At 43.5% G+C, this 16,949-nt stretch overlaps 2 protein-coding genes across 2 annotated transcripts in view; both read right to left on the bottom strand.

Moving 5' to 3' along the window:
• Positions 1 to 14,884, bottom strand: part of LOC309550611 (uncharacterized protein) — a 134,499-nt gene extending 119,615 nt beyond the window's left edge. The window contains exon 1 of the mRNA XM_082250954.1: positions 14,635 to 14,884. Within this exon, the coding sequence (XP_082107080.1) occupies positions 14,635 to 14,854 (220 nt within the window). The 5' untranslated portion in view covers positions 14,855 to 14,884. The remainder of the gene's footprint in view (positions 1 to 14,634) is intronic.
• Positions 1 to 16,949, bottom strand: part of LOC309549693 (sulfotransferase 6B1-like) — a 607,359-nt gene that overhangs the window by 498,686 nt on the left and 91,724 nt on the right. The gene's annotated exons all lie outside the window — the stretch shown is intronic.

Below are 16,949 nucleotides of genomic sequence, written 5' to 3'. Positions count from 1 at the left end.
AAACTCTATTAAAGTCTATAGGACACGAACAAGGAAAATTAAGTCCTTATTAGACATGTGATAGTGAAAAGTGCAGCGCTAAAACAATAAGACAATAAAAACATCAATGGATAAATGAAAAGTCTATGAATGGCACGCAGTAGTCTTGTAAAAAAGAGGAGAAAACAGTCCAATAAGAAATCCCAATGAAAGTGCTCAGTGCTGATCAGTAAACAGGACACAAGTGCTTGTTCAGTGCAATCCTTCACCAGAGGTGCTAGCCTCTCACCTGTAGGCTGTGAAAAGACAGCCTTAAAAGTACACTCCCAGCAATGTGAAAATCCTGACCAGGACAGCAATCACAGAGGGCATCTCTCTTCAAGGTAATGCAAAAACGAGCAGTACAGCAATCCAGCTGATCTCCAGACAGAGCGGAACGCTCTGCTAACAGGGGCTACGAGTGACGTCACGATCTCCTCCCCCTTGCGCACGCGTATCGTCCGTGGGCGGGACTTCCTCAGCGTAGACATGTGCTGAACAAAAAAATGTGTTTAATTTTGTTTAGTTTCGATTCGTTATTTGCATGAATTTGTTTAGTTAAATTTGTTTAATCTGTTTAATTTGTTTTTGGAATTTTTGTTTTTCGTATTCGAATCGATTCAAATTTTAAGAATCGATTCAAATTTTAAGAATCGATTCAAATTTTCTGAATTTGAATACTCTTCGAATTATTTTCAAATAGTTTTTGAATTTGAAAAGTTTTCAAATTCGAGTTCGAAAAGTTTTCGCAATCGAAAAGTTTTCGATTTGTTTTCCAATTTTTAAAGCCAATAAAATAGAAAAAAGATAAAGGAATAGAATAGGAAAAAATATAATAGAATAGAAAAGAATATATCAGAAACCGGGGACATCTGGTCAGCCTACCCTGTCTTTAACATTGATGTCTATGGGAAATTTTGGTCAGCTTGGCATGGCACTGCTCACGAACTAAGTGACAGGGACACAAAACTTGAGAAGCACTGAAAGGGGACAACATATATGTACATTTTAAAGGTGGGGTATAACCTGTACACTACACTGACTGCATTAAACTAACTTAACACACTATCCACTAACTACCTGCCTAATCTCTATTATAATACACTATACACGACTGCCGTGTAAGCAGCAGCCTTATATAGTGTGGGGCATGGACTTGGCCCCTGAGCCATGATTGGCTAAAGGCACCCTGCCTTTGGCCAATCATGGCTCTGACAGGGCATTGTGCTGTGATTGGCCAAAGCATACAGGTCAGGTGCATCCTTTGGCCAATCACAAACACTTGAAGCACTGCAATCACGCAGTGCATTATCAGGCACTCATCGGCGGGCGAATTTGCTGCTGAGCGCCCCGGGTGTTCGTATGTTCGGCGAACGCACGAACACCCGATGTTTGAGTCAAACTTACGTTTGACTCGAACATCCAGCTCATCAGTACCTCCTAACAGGAGTTTGGTTGATAGCAGCAGGAGCCTATGGCTCCCACTACCTTCAGTGTCTCCTGTGAAACCAGGAAGTGAGAAGAGCAGTGATGCAGCTAGGACAGCACTGGATCCAGGTAAGCATTTAGGGATGGGGGAATAGTTAGCGGGAGAGTGTTTATTACCTTAATGCAGGAAATGCATTAAGGTAAAAAAAAACAGTTTAGCTATTGTATTCTGACAGCCAGAGCCAGTGCCAGTATCAGCATTCCTGAACAGCAGCTGCAGTTCAGCCAACAATTTTCCAAACCAAAAGGATGTTGGGCAGGAGGTGACCCATGTAGAGAATTTTGTCCGGTTCCTCATTAACAGGTCAAAATTTGTATAGTGTGTATGCAGCTATAGTAGCTTTATTTTTTATTATTATTATACAGGATTTATAAAGCACCGACAGTTTGCGCAGCACTTTACAATATGAGGGATGACAATACAGTTGCATTACAATTCAATACATTAGGATTTAGAGGGCACTGCTCGTTAGAGCTTACAATCTAGAAGGGGGGGGGGGTCAAGTGAAACAAAAGACAATAGCTGTGGGGGATGAGCTGATGGAGAAAATAGAGGTAAAGTTGTCAGGTGTGGGTAGGATAGGCTTCTCTGAAGAGGAGGGTTTTCAGAGATCGTCTAAAAGCTAATAGAGTAGGAGATAATTGGACAGATAAGGGTAAGGAGTTCCATAGGATTGGTGAGGCTCTGGTAAAGTCCTGAAGGCGAGCATGAGAGAAGGTGATGAGGAAGCTAGAGAGCAGGAGGTTTTGAGAGGAACAAAGAGAGCGATTTGGTTGGTGTTTTGAGGCTAGGCTAGTGATGTAGCTGGGGGCTAAGTTGTGGATGGCTTTGTAAGATGTTGTTAGTATCTTGAATTTAATTTGTTGGGTGAGCGGAAGCCATTGGAGGGCTTGACAGAGAGGAGCAGCTGACACTGAGCGATTGGTGAGGTGGATGAGTCTGGCGGCAGCATTCATGATGGATTGAAGGGGGATAGCCTGTGTATAGGTAAGCCAATGAGAAGGAAATTGCAGTAGTCGAAGCGCGAGATTACCAGGGAGTGAACTAGGAGCTTTGCTGTGTCTTTGGTTAGAAAGGGGCGTATTTTGGAGATGTTGCAGAGGTTGAGGCGGCAAGATTTGGACAGTGATTGGATGTGGGGCTTAAAAGAGAGTTCAGAGTCCAGAACAACACCTAGGACCTTGGCATGCGGGGATGGGCTGATAGTAATGCCATCGAGATTGACAGAGAGATCAGGGGAAGGGGCACGTGGTGGAGGAAAGATTATAAGCTCGGTTTTGGACGGATTGAGTTTGAGGTAATGGTGTGACATCCAGACTGATATATCAGATAGTAGATTAGTGATACGTGAGCAGACTGAGGGAGAGAGCTGAGGGGTGGATAAATGGATTTGAGTATTGTCAGCGTAGAGATGGTATCGGAACCTAGAGAGCTGACCTAGAGAGGACGTGTAGATTGAAAATAGGAGGGGTCCGAGAACAGAGCCTTGGGGGACCCCAACAGAAAAAGGAAGAGGAGAGGAGGAAGTAGAAGTGTAAGTAACGCTAAAGGTGCGGTTGGATAAGTAGGAAGATAACCAGTGAAGAGTACAGTCACGGAGACCAAAGCCGTAGAGTTTTTTGAGGAGGAGGGGATGGTCAACCGTATCAAAGGCAGCAGAAAGGTTCGGGAGTACAGAGTAGTGTCTATTGGTTTTGGCAGTTAGTAGATTGTTTGTCAGTTTTAGGAGAGCAGTTTCAGTGGAGTGTTGAGGCCGAAATCCAGACTAAAGGGGATCAAGGAGGCTATTCTCGGCAAGGTGGCCGCACAGTCGGTTGTAGACCAGACGTTCAAGGAGTTTGGATAAAAAGGGGAGCAGGGAAATAGGACGTAGGTTGTTAAGATCGGTTGGGTCCAGTGAGGGCTTTTTAAGTATGGGGCTGATTAGTGCATGTTTTAGAGAGTTGGGGAAGATGCCAGAAGAGGGGGAGCTGCTTTTAGCAGCTTCATCCTCATGGAGGAAGCATTTATACCTCCAAGTAAGTAACTCAAGTAAATTCTTTAGGAAAATTATTTTACAGTAAATAGAAAAATAAATCAATTTTGTTGCTAAAAAAAAAAAAAAAAGATCTAAAAAGCCATTTTGAGGCAGAATGCCTTTTTCATTTTAATCTGCAACTGCTGTGATAGTAAATATGTAAAAAATGTTTATCGTGCAATGTGTCACTCTGGAGCCATTCTGTACAATGTATGTATAGTAAACAAACCTCACTTAAATTCCCAGCTCGTGTGACTGGCTCACAAAAAATGTTAACCCCCCTCCCGCAAAAAAAAAAAACCTTGCTCAGATGATTTCCTTTGCTTCATGGCAAACACTGCAGTTTTTCTCAGTACTACGCTTGAACTTTGAACAGATTAGCTACTGATTGTGAAGGGGGCCGCTCCCATTCAGAAATCAGTTAAGATAGGACATAATGCAGCAAGCACATATCACTTCAGAACAGAGAGGTATGACTCTGCAAAATGTACGCTAACAGTCTTGTAATTTGTATTGTTCTACATGTAATCCCACTCCTGTTTTTGAAGAGGCACCATGAAAAACCTGGAGAATTTGATCCTTCTGAAAACCCTTTAAAAGCCTTAAGCCACTACATACAAGGAAAGGCACGAAGCTTAACCACTTCTGGACCGGAAGCTTCTACCCCCTTAATAACCAGGCCATTTTTTGCGATACGGCACGGCGTCACTTTATCTGACAATTGCACGGTCGTGAGACGCTGTACCCAAATGTCCTTTTTTTCCCACAAATAGAGCTTTCTTTTGGTGGTATTTGATCACCTCTGCGATTTTTTTTTTTTTGCGCTATAAACAAAAAAAAACAGCGACAATTCTGAAAAAAAAAAAAACAATATTTTATACTTTCTGCTATAAAACATTCCCAATAAAAAATGTTTTTTTAAAATCAAATGTTTTCATCATTTCATACATCAAATGTATTCTGCTGCATATATTTGGTAAAAAAAAATCCCAATAAGTGTATATTGATTGGTTTGCGCAAAAGTTATCTACAAACTAGGGGATAGATTTATGTCATTTTTATTTATTTTTTATTTTTTTACTTGTAATGGTGGCGATCAGCGATTTTTAGCGGGACTACGACATTGCGGCGGACAGATCGGACACACCTACCTGACACTTTTGACATTTTTGAGCGGACCAGTGACATTACTACAGTAATCAGTGCTAAAAATATTCACTGTTACTCTACTAATGACACTGGCAGTGAAGGAGTTAACACCAGGGGCGATCAAAGGGTTAAATGTGTCCCTAGGGGGTGCTTTCTAACTGTGTGTGGGGGGGGTGTATTCACTGAATGAACACAGAGACCTGTGTTCCTAAATAAGAGGAACACAGGATCCCTGTGTTCATTACTGACAAAACAGCAAAACATTGTAAACATGGCAGACCGCCGTTCTGTCTCCACGGGGAGCGATCGCGGCTGTCCGGCAGCAATCGCGGCTGCCGGACCCGCTGATTGGCTCCTGCTGTAGCCAAACGGCGTGTAAGCGCCCCCACTAGCGGTCCCGCGAAACGACATACGGTTACGCCGTTTCGCAGGACAGAGCCAACCTGCCCCAGTATATTTACTGCTGGCGGTCGGCAAGTGGTTAACCACTTAAGCCCCGGAGGATTTGGCTGCTTAAAGACCAGGGCCTATTTTGCGATTCGGCACTGCAAGACTTTAATGGACAATTGCGCGGTCGTGCGATGCTCTACCCAAATTAAATTGACATGCTTTTTTTCCCACAAACAGAGCTTTCTTTTGGTGGTATTTGATCACCTGTGCGATTTTTATTTTTTGCGCTATAAACAAAAAAAGAGCGACAATTTTGAAAAAATAACAATATTTTTCACATTTTTTATATGAAATTACCCCCCCCCCCCCCCCAGAAAATGTAAAAATCTAAATTTTTTAACATTTAGGCCAATTTGTTTTCTGCTATTTTGATTGGTTTGCGCAAAAGTTATTGCGTTTACTAAATACGGGAAAGATTTATGTCATTTTTGTTGTTTTTTTTAAACTAGTAATGGCGGCCATCTGCGATTTTTTTTGCGGGACTGCGACTTTGCGGCGGACAGATCGGACCCTTGACTGACATTTTTGACACTTTTGGGGGTACCAGTGATATTACTACAGTAATCAGTGCTATACATATGCACTGCTACTGTATAAATGACACTGGCAGTAAAGGGGTTAACTTTATTAGAGATCAAGGGGTTAAGTGTGTCCCTAGGGGCGTGCTTCTAACTGTAAAGGGGCGTGGCTTTTGATGTAACCACAGAGACATACCATCCAACATAGCAGGATCGTATGATCTCTGCAGTTACACCAGTAAGAATGACAGGCGGCTTTGTTTACATTAGCCGCCTGCCTTTCTCCCTCTCAAGCGGGCGATCGCGAGTGAACGGCTGTCATCGGAGCCGCCGGTCACTTGCGCGGGGATGGCAGTAAACGAGCGGGGGTGGGAGTGCGCCCCCGGTGGCGCGGGAAAGTGACGTACCCATACGTCACTTTGCCCAGGGGGGGCTGACCGGCAAGTGGTTAAAGGATAAGTTAACTTTTAAAAAAATAAAAAATAGCAGGTAAAAAAAAAGTGTGCATTTTATTGTTTTCTTTTTTTTCTTCTTTTTTTATGGGGCTTGTAAAGCACTGCTGTTCGCTGGTGCCATGCAGGTCTCCTGCAGACCTTTCAGTATAGCTGTGTACCTGTACATCCAGGCAAGCATATACACTGGCAGTGCCGTGGTAGTTCATTGAAAACTACAAGCTGACAGTGACTTATAGCGGCACTGCGATATTGCGGTGGACAATCTGAAACTAAATATATGCTTTGTCACTGTACTTATGACACTGGCTGGGAAGGGATTAAACATCTAGGGCGATCAAAAGGTTGAATGTGTGCATAACCAGTGTTTAGGTGCACTATGTGTGCTGCTTTCACTAAGCCCCCCCCCCCCCCCCCATTTCCCATGCAGTGAAATCAGATTAAGCATAGTCTGTACAAGAGAGGCGTGTGTACAACTGTGCAAGACTGAATGAAAGGTTGGAGTGTAGCTTTATTGTCAATTGAATGTCCCTTATAGAGTTAAAGAGTAACCAAAACTCACAGTAAATGTAATATGTTGGCTCGGTGACCTAAACAGTCCATTCAATTTGTATCCTGCCAGATAAGCCTGGCATTTTGCCATTGTTAATAAATCTAAAGAAGTTAGTCAAATCGTAACATGTATGGTCAGCTTAACAGTTTATCATGGACACAAATGCAAATTTCTAGTGGGGCGGGTAAAAGCCAGAATCTGCTATAACGTTTTGTTTCAATTTGTGTCCTCTTTGGTGATTATTCTTCACTTCATATAACGTGACCTTATTCTTCCTAGAACAAAAATACAGTGCCTTGAAAAATTATTCATACCCCTTGAAATTTTCCACATTTTGTCAAAACCGTAAATGTATTTTTTTTTTCCATAAATGCTTTATTGAAAATATCAACATCAGTTTACATTGTGATTGGCCCACAAGGGCTGGCAAATAGTGTAGTCATTAATATAACAAAAATAACAATCCAACAATGCAGTCATAAGGATTACATATTTTCGAACTCTCTTGGATTTCTGCAGTGGGGGCACTTCACTTGCCAGAAAGGCAGACTTAACCGAAAGCCCCCAGTGTACAGGGTAGAGAGAGACAAGGTAGAGATGAGAGAAAGAAAAGAGAAAAAGAAGAAGAAAGGAGGCAAGTAAAGGGGGGAGGGATGAAGAGGGGGGATAAAAAAGGGGGGGGGAATAAAGGCCCAGAGTGGGTAAAAAAAAAAAAAAAAAGGTGTTGCCTCCCCCCCTCCCCCCAAATGTCCCCAAAGGGGAGTCGATTGGCAGTAGAGAAAAAGAGTGACCTTTTATCTGTATCTCGTAAATGTATTTTATTGGGATTTTATGTGATAGGCCAACACAAAGTGGCAGATAATTGTGAAGTGGAAGGAAAATGATAAATGGTTTTTACATTTTTTGCAAATAAATGTCTAAAAAGTGTGGCTTGCATTTGTCGTCAGTCCCCCTGAGTCGATACTTTGTAGAACCACCTTTCGCTGCAATTACAGCTGCAAGTCTTTTTGGGTATGTCTCTACCAGCTTTGCACATCTAGAGAGAAAAAAATGTTGTCCATTCTTCTTTGCAAAATAGCTCAAGCTCTGTCAGATTGGATGGAGAGGGTCTGTGAACAGAAATTTTCAAGTCTTGCCACAGATTCTCAATTGGATTTAGGTCTGGACTTTGACCTGAATATGCTTTAATCTAAACCATTCCATTGTAGCTCTGGCTGTATGTTTAGGGTCATTGTCCCGCCGGAAGGTGAACCTCCACCACAGTCTCAAGATTGCCCTGTATTTGGCTCCATCCATCTTCCCATCAACTCTGACCAGCTTCCTTGTCCCTGCTGAAGAAAATCATCCCCACAACATGTTGCTGCCACCACCATGTTTCATGGTATGGATGCTGTGTTCAGGGTGATGTGCAGTGTTCATTTTGTGCCACACATAGCATTTTGCTTTAAGTCAAAAAGTTCAACTTTGGTCTCATCTGACCAGAGCACCTTCTTCCACATGTTTGCTGTGTACCCCACGCGGCTTCTCGCAAACTGCAAACGGGACTTCTGATGGCTTTCTTTCAACAATGGCTTTCTTCTTGCCACTCTTCCATAAAGACCAGATTTGTGGAGTGCAAGACTAATATTTGTCCTGTGGACAGATTCTCCCACCTGAGTTGTAGATCTTTGCAGCTCCTCCAGAGTTACCAAGGCTGCTTCTCTGATTAATGCTCTCCTTGCCCGGTCTGTCAGTTTAGGTGGATGGCCATGTTTTGGTAGGTTTGCAGTTGTGCCATTCTCTTTCCATTTTCAGATGATGGATTAACAGTGCTCTGTGAAATGTTCAAAGCTTGGGATAATTTTTTACAACCTAACCCTGCTTTAAACGTCTACACAACTGTATTCCTGACCTGTCTGATGTGTTGCTTGGCCTTTATGACGCTGTTTGTTCACTAAGGTTCTCTAACAAGCCTCTGAGGGCTTAACAAAACAGCGGTATTTATGCTGAGATTAAATTGCACACAGGTAAACTCTATTTACTAATTAGGTGAAGGCAATTGGTTCCTCTAGATTTTAGTTAGGGGTATCAGAATAAAGAGGTCTGAATTCAAATGCATGCCTCACTTTTTAGATTTTTTTTTTTTTAAACCATTTATTAATTTCCTTTTACTTCAAAATTATGTGCCACTTTGTGTTGGTCTATCACATAAAATACCAATAAAATATATTTAAGTTTTTGGTTGTAACATGACAAAATGTGGAAAATTTAAGGGTTATGAATACTTTTTCAAGGCACTGTATAGGAGAAATCTCTCCGTCAGGGCCATAGACAACAAAAAACACATCAGATGATCCAGCTATTCCTCCACCAAATTTTGATAAGCCCCTCAACCACAGACCCCCACAACCACTGGGTTAGGGTTATGGGGAAGAGGCCTTTGTCCTCATCAACTATGGGGAGCAGGTGCTTTTCCACAGAGCCCCCCCTTGGCAAGGTACCCTGCATTAGGGAATGTGGTTTGGTTCAGGAGGGGAGCACACAATTTCCATCCCCCTTTCTTGTTTTTCCAGGCTACATGTTTGGGTAAAGGATAACGATTTTTGGGGAAACCCATCTTTTTTTTTTCTTGTTTTTTTTTTTTTTTCATGGAATCATAGACTCAAATTGGAGGATTTTGTTTTGTTTGGGCCCCCATTACCATCTATAGCAGACTCTCATCTAAGATAAGAGTCTGATATTAATGAAGGTAATTCTCAGTCACTTTGTTGACAAACAGAATAAAGGCCAAAGCTGTAATTTACCAGAAATGGAATGGAATGTAAAGTCTCCTAAAAAAAAAAAGAATTTTGCTGTTCTTGGCAACCCCTTAAAAGTGGTATAAAACCCAAAACCAAACATTTAGTGCTCATTCATCCAGAGTTGAGTCTCACTAATACAGGAGGCAGTGGCGCCTGGTGCTCAAAATTTAGGGGGGGGGGGGAGCAAACAGAAAAATGTAATAGGCATTGCGGCAAAAAACGCTGTAAAAAGTTGCGTGACTTTAAAGGTCGCAAAAGTGTGAAAGGGGACTTCCGTAATCAAGGTATAGTGTACCCCCTTTCAATGCAGAGAGACCAGCGTGCTCCCATCAATGCAGTGACCAGCGTGCCCCCTTTCAATGCAGAGTGACCAGCGTGCCCCCTTTCAATGCAGAGAGACCAGCGTGCCCCCTTTCAATGCAGATAGACCAGCGTGCCCCCCTTTCAATGCAGAGTGACCAGCGTGCCCCCTTTCAATGCAGAGTGATCAGCGTGCCCCCTTTCAATGCAGAGAGACCAGCGTGCCCCCTTTCAATGCAGAGTGACCAGCTTGCCCCCTTTCAATGCAGAGAGGCCAGTGTGCACCCTTTCAATGCAGTGACCAGCGTGCCCCCTTTCAATTAAGTGACCAGCGTGCCCCCTTTCAATGCAGATAGACCAGCGTGCCCCCCTTTCAATGCAGAGTGACCAGCGTGCCCCCTTTCAGTGCAGAGTGACCAGCGTGCCCCCTTTCAATGCAGAGAGACCAGCGTGCCCCCTTTCAATGCAGAGTGACCAGCTTGCCCCCTTTCAATGCAGAGAGACCAGCGTGCCCCCTTTCAATGCAGAGTGACCAGCGTGCCCCCTTTCAATGCAGAGAGGCCAGCATGCACCCTTTCAATGCAGTGACCAGCGTGCCCCCTTTCAATGCAGTGACCAGCGTGCCCCCTTTCAATGCAGTGACCAGCATGCCCCCTTTCAATGCAGTGACCAGCGTGCCCCATTTCAATGCAGAGAGACCAGCGTGCCCCCCTTCAATGCAGAGAGATCATCATGCCCCTTCAATGCAGAGAGACTTACCTGCAGCGGCGGATTCTCCTCAGTCCCCCGTATCTCCTCGAGTCCTCCCGCCTCCTCCTCGGCCAATGGCATGCGTTCGCCTTTCGGCCAATCAGGAAGCCGGTCTCGGACCCACTTCCTGATTGGCCAGGAGGAGGATCCGTGTGACAATAGCAAATTTTCATTTGCTATTGTCACACATTGGTTGGCTCGGGGCGCACTGCTCTGCGCCCCGGGTCCACCCTTTTCTGAAGCCTTTTAGAGCCTCTGGCTCTAATCAGGTGATTTAAAAAAGAAACCCCATTGAACTCCATGCATCCGGCACCCCACATGTAGATTAGGGGACCGGACGCATGGATCAGGGGGGAGGCGCCCCTGCGCCCCCAACGCACCAGCCGCCACTGACAGGAGGTGATCACCAGGTGAAAGCTGAGAAAAAAGAAAAGAAGAAAAGAAAACTGATGCAGCCACCACAACTAATGATTGGTAAGCTGCAATATAATATATTTTTGGTTTCGGGTTAAATACCACCTTAATTCTACCTGTCATTTCTTCAGTGTAGCAATGAAATGAAACAAGGATTTCAATTAGCTGTTATGGACAACAAATTAAGGTACAGTTTTTACTATAATATGAAATGCTTGAATATTTTTGCAGTTTACTGCATGATGTGAATATTATTTTTTCACTGTCTAAAGGCTCATACACACTATAAGAAAATTGGGCGAACATTTTGATTCAAAGAATTTTCGTACGGTTTTCGTGTAGCACCCTCCTAGGTAGGTGCTAGGTGGATAAAAGCTTAGCAGCTCCATCTACTTATCAGGGGAGCCTGATTGTTAGTTTTGCATGTTGCATGTGTGATTCATCTGGTCCGAGGGAGTGTCCTCACTGTATCCAACAGGGGAGCTTGTTGGACAGTGGAGGAAACCCAGCCAGTGACACACAGGCTTTTGTGGCTGTCCCAGTGGGTGGGCACAACAGTGGTGCATCCAGGGATACATCATAAAAACCAGGTGCAAATGTGACAGGGTGTTTTTGGGTGGGAAGCCAGGTCCCAGGAAGAAGGTGACGGCTGTCTCTCCTCTTGCTGCTGAGGAAGGTGATCACAGGCGGTCAGCCTTGTGGACCAGAAGTGTGGTGCTGAGCTAGGAGGTCCAGCGAATGCTGACCAGGGAGTTGAAGGCAGAGCGACCCAGGGAAAAACAGTGTCCGTGAGTACCGGGAAGCTTGCTAGGGGTCTGCCCAGGAAGGGGACCATTCCAGTAGGGTGTCAGCAGACAGAAGGTCAGCACACACAGTCAGTGAGAAAGAGGGTGCCAAGATAAACCCTGAAGAGTATTCTAAGCAAGAGTACATATTCTTTATTCTTCACTTCAGTGGCAAGGTGAAGCAGCAGCCTTGCCGCATTCTACAGTCAGTTTTCCTCCGGAATTGTGCATAGTTCAAGTTGGAGTATCCCACTCATCCCTTCTCCCATCCAAGTTTCAAATAAAACACAAAAAAAAACAAATCCCCTGGACTGTTCATTGTCTGAGCCAAGTGTTAAAGTGATAAGTTTCAATAGACTGTTGCTACAGGTAACCCAGGGGAATCCAATCTCAGCAGCTTTCTAGGGAGTAGTGCTACATTCGTATAGTGTGTACACAACTTTCTACAGCCAATTCAGAATTTTCGTACAAAAATTTTTGAAGGAACAAACTCCAAACTTTTTCTCGTACGAAAAAAAAACAAACAATTTTTGTTTAATGTGTACCATTTTCATATGACTTTTGTACAAGGAAAACCAGAAAAGAAAGACTGTGCATGATCAGAAACAGTAAACAACAAAAAAAAGCCTTTGTCGTATAAGAATTTTCGTACTAATTTTCATTCATCGGTTCCGAATTTGCTGTCAAACAATGAGGAAAATCAGACAATCGTTCGCCCGATTTTCCTATAGTGTGTACCGCACTTTAGACATTTGTAACCAGAATTTCATGACCTTCCTATTTAAGTGGCATTTCACATCACTCCCTCTCCTGGAGGCAATAATCAGCAAGACAAATACTGTAGAGAAGTTGCAGTTCCCCATTGGATAACAGGCAATACAAATTAGGCAGGGGTTTCATCACTTCCCCTCTGTATGAAAAGATAAAACAAATGCTTTAAAGCTCCTATGCATATATAATACAAGAGCAATTACTGAGGGTATGCATTCATTTAAAAAAAAAAGTATTTTTTAACCACTTTAGGACCGGAAGGATTTGCCCCCTTCTTGACCAGGCCCTATTTTGCGATTTGGCACTGCCTTACTTTAACGGACAATTGCACGGTTGTACAATGCTATAACCAAATAAAATTGATGTCCTTTTTGTTCCACAAAAAGAGCTTTCTTTTGGTGGTATTTGATCACCTGTGCGATTTTTATTTTTTGCGCTATAAACAAAAAAAGAGCGATAATTAAAAAAAAAAAAAATATATATATATATATATATATTTCACATTCTGCTATATAACATTCCCAAAAAAATAAAAAAAATCTAAATTTGTTAACATTTTAGGCCAATTTGTTTTCTGCTACATATTTTTGCTAAAAAAAAAAAAAAAAATCGCAATAAGCATATTTTGTTGGTTTGCGCAAAAGTTATCTCTTCTACTAACTACGGGAAAGATTTATGTAATTTTTATTGTTTTTTTTTTTTTTTTACTAGTAATGGCGACAATTTGCAATTTTTTACGGGACTGTGACATTGCGGCGGACAGATTGGACCCCTGACTGACATTTTTGACACTCATGGGGGGACCAGTGACATTACTACTGTAATCAGTGCTAAAAATATGCACTGTTACTGTAATAATGACACTGGCAGGGAAGGGGTTAACATTATGGGTGATCAAGGGGTTAAATGTGAGCCTAGGGGAGTGATTCTAACTGTGGGGGGGGGGCGTGGCATCAGTAAATGACCATAGAGACATGTGATCCTATATAGAAGGATCACAGGGGCTCTATGATCATTCCAGGGAGAAGAACGGTCAGCTTTGTTTACAACAGCTGACCATTCTTCTCTCTCAGTGGGGAAAGATTGCGGAGTGTCAGGCGGCAATTGGAGCCACCTGCCCGCTGCATCGGCTTCCCCGCTGACGGGCGGGGACGGGAGCGCGCCACTATCGGAGCACGTCGCCAGCGGAGCGCGCTCGCTTCCTAGCCTCCCGAGAGCGAGCGCCGTACGTGTACAGCGATTTGCCTGGGAGCGGCTGCCTGCCGCCTTATAACTGCGGCGGGCAGTCGGGGACCAGTTAAATACACCAATATGTGATACAAGGAATTGAGCAAATGATCAGACAGAGCTTTAACTTTACCAAACAGCATAGCTCCCAACTGTCCCTGATTTTGAGGTACTGTCCCTGATTTGGAATAAAGTCCCTCTGTCCCTCTTTCCTCCTCATTTGTCCCTCATTTTGGTCTGATGTATGTACTTCTATATAAAATGCACTATTTATCTTTCAAAAAGTGTTTCACAGTGCTAAATCTTTCATTCAATTTCTAAATTGCTGCATTTGTTAATTCCTAAAGCCAATATAAAGGAATGGTAGTGGTAAAAAAAAAAAAAAAAGCCTTTGTGGGGTTATCTAATTTTAGAAATTTTAGAAGTTCATAAAATTATATAGAAACTAAAAATAAAGACGGTGGTGTGGCTTTCTGCCCTCTGACAAAGTTTGTTCCCATAAGGCAGTGATGGCAACCTTGGTACCCCAGATGTTTTGGAACTACATTTCCCATGATGCTCATGCACGCTACAATGTAGTTGAGCATCATGGGAAATGTAGTTCCAAAACATCTGGGGTGTCAAGGTTCGCCATCACTGCCATAAGGGGTGCCTGGGTGAGGAGTAAATACTGTTACCGTTTGTCCGACTCAAATATTTACTTATGGCTCATGCTTGGACAAGACTTCTGCTATGTCACTGTAACCCTTTGAATGATCTCTTACTATATGTTTGGACACATAACAGACTGTAATATGCATTTTATATTTTTACTGTGAAACTTTCAATAAAAATAAATTGAAACTAAAACACCTCCATATGCTGTATGGATTTTCAAACATGTACAGTATGTAGCTTTTTGTCTGAATTTCAAACAGACTTCAACTTGACAAAACAAAACTCTCGCATTCAACACACTTACCGCATTTTGGATAGGTTACAATAAGAACATCATCTTCTCTAGCCTTCAATTTCTCCATTGCTTGAAAAGTTTCCTCGCTACAGAGAACACTAGGGTACAGAATTCCCTTATAACTACATTTTAGCTCTTCTGGCGTCATCTTGCTGGCCTGTTCTACCCATTTCTTCCTTAGTTCTGAAAATGATTCTTTCTGTGTTTGTTGCTCTTCAGTGGTAGACATTTTTCCTATTTAGTATTAGCTCGTAAGCTAGAGTTTTCAAAGGCAATTATTTTGTAAAAGAAGCACTGGGAGGGGGAGGATTACACACTGGCACTCCTTTTTTCTGATGTGGTATACTGTTTTTTACACAACCTCTATAAGTCTATAGCAAAGCTGACACAGAGAGTAATAAGGTCACGCAAAGGCAACCAAGCACAAATTTATATAATATACTTTGACCTACTGACAATAACAAAAAAATCACTTTCTGAACCTTGTGACTACTAATAGTTACTCAAGAGATTATGTTCCTTTACTCTGAAAATTGTCACATTTTACCCTGCACAGTTTGTTTTCCAGCCAGTGTGTATGCTGAGATAGAAATAAATGTTGGGCTTCCCCTAGGCTGACCATATACATGGCAACTTTCCTAGCATTAAAATCTGATCATTTTCAATAAGATTTTAGCCATTTTTTTAATTGTTTTGATCAATTTTTAACAATAACCTGTATGGAAACTGTCAATTTATAGCCCAGTTCAATTGTTTAAATCTAGGTTGATGATTGAACGTGTGGGTTCAATTCTTTGGTTTTAGTCCCCCTGTCAGACCAAAATAGCTTTGTCAGAATATTGCTTTACTAACATCGGATAGTTAGTACAGCGAGCTCCTCCCGAGCTCCTCAGTTTTCTATTATTTGGTCCACTGGGTTGAGCAAAAAAACAAAAAAAAAACTGATAGTGTGTCCTTAATGCCACAAAGAAAGACTTTGGTATCCTTTGAAATATTAAATGTATTGAAATGATCCTCGGTGAAGGCCGTTCTTTACCCGCCAGCAGTACCAGCCAGTAGTACCCACCAACAGTACCAGCCAACAGGACCCACCAGCAGTACCCACCAAAAGTACCCACCAGCAGTAACAGCCAACAGCACTCACCAGCAGTACCAGTCAGCAGTACCCACCCGCAGTACAGGCCAACAGTACCAGCCAGTAGTACCCACCAGCAGTACCAGCCAGGAGTACCAGCCAACAGTACCCGCCAGCAGTACCCACCAGCAGTACCAGCCAGCAGTACCCAATAACAATACCCGCCAGCAGTACAAGCCAACAGTACCCACCAGCAATTTCCACCAGCACTACCCACCAGCAGTACCTACCAAAAGCACCCATCAGCAGTACCTGCCAACAGTACAAGCCAGCAGTACCCATCAACAGTACCTGCCAGCAGTACCCACCAGCAGTACCAGCCAGCAGTACCAGCCAGCAGTACCCGCCAACAGTACCAGCCAGCAGTACCCACCAGCAGTACCCACCAACAGTAGCCACCAGCAGTACCCACCAACAGTAGCCACCAGCAGTACCAGCCAGCAGTACCCACCAGCAGTACCTACCAGCAGTACCCACCAACAGTACCTGCCAGCAGTACCCAGCAGTACCCACCAACAGTAACAGCCAGCAGTACAAGCCAACAGTACCCACCAGCAAATCCCACCAGCAGTAAAAGCCCGTAGTACCCACCAGCAATACCCACCAACAGTACCCACCAGCAGTACTTACCAGCAGTACCCACCAACAGTACCTGCCAGCAGTATCCTGCAGTACCAGCCAGCAGTACCCACCAAAGGTACATGCCAGCATAACAAGTTAATAGTACCCACCAGCAGTATCAGCCAGCAGTATCAACTAACAGTACCCACCGAGAGCAGACACCATCAATACCCACCAGCAATCAGTACTCTCCAACAGTACCCACCAGCAGTATCAGCCAGCAGTACCAGCCAGAAGTACCCTCCAGCAGTACCAGCCAATAGTACCCACCAGCAGTACCAGTCAGCAATACCAGCCAGCAGCACCGGCCAGCAGTATCCAACAGCAGTACCAGCCAGCATGACCTTCCAGCAGTAACCATTAAAAGTATTAGCCAGCAGTACCCACCAGCAGTACCAGCCAGCAGTACCAACCAGCAGTACCCATCAACAGTACCCACCAGCAGTACCAGATAGCAGTACAAGCCAACAGTACCTGCCAGCAATTCCCACCAGCAGTACCAACTAATAGAACCCACCAGCAGTACCCACCAACAGTATCAGCCAACACTACCCTGCCAACAGTACCC

This window comes from Pelophylax lessonae, assembly GCF_965119305.1.
Source record: "Pelophylax lessonae genome assembly, chromosome: 3".
In the NCBI taxonomy this organism is placed as follows: Eukaryota; Metazoa; Chordata; class Amphibia; order Anura; family Ranidae; genus Pelophylax; species Pelophylax lessonae.
Note: the sequence above shows the minus strand (reverse complement) of the source record. Positions and strands in the feature narration are given on the sequence as shown.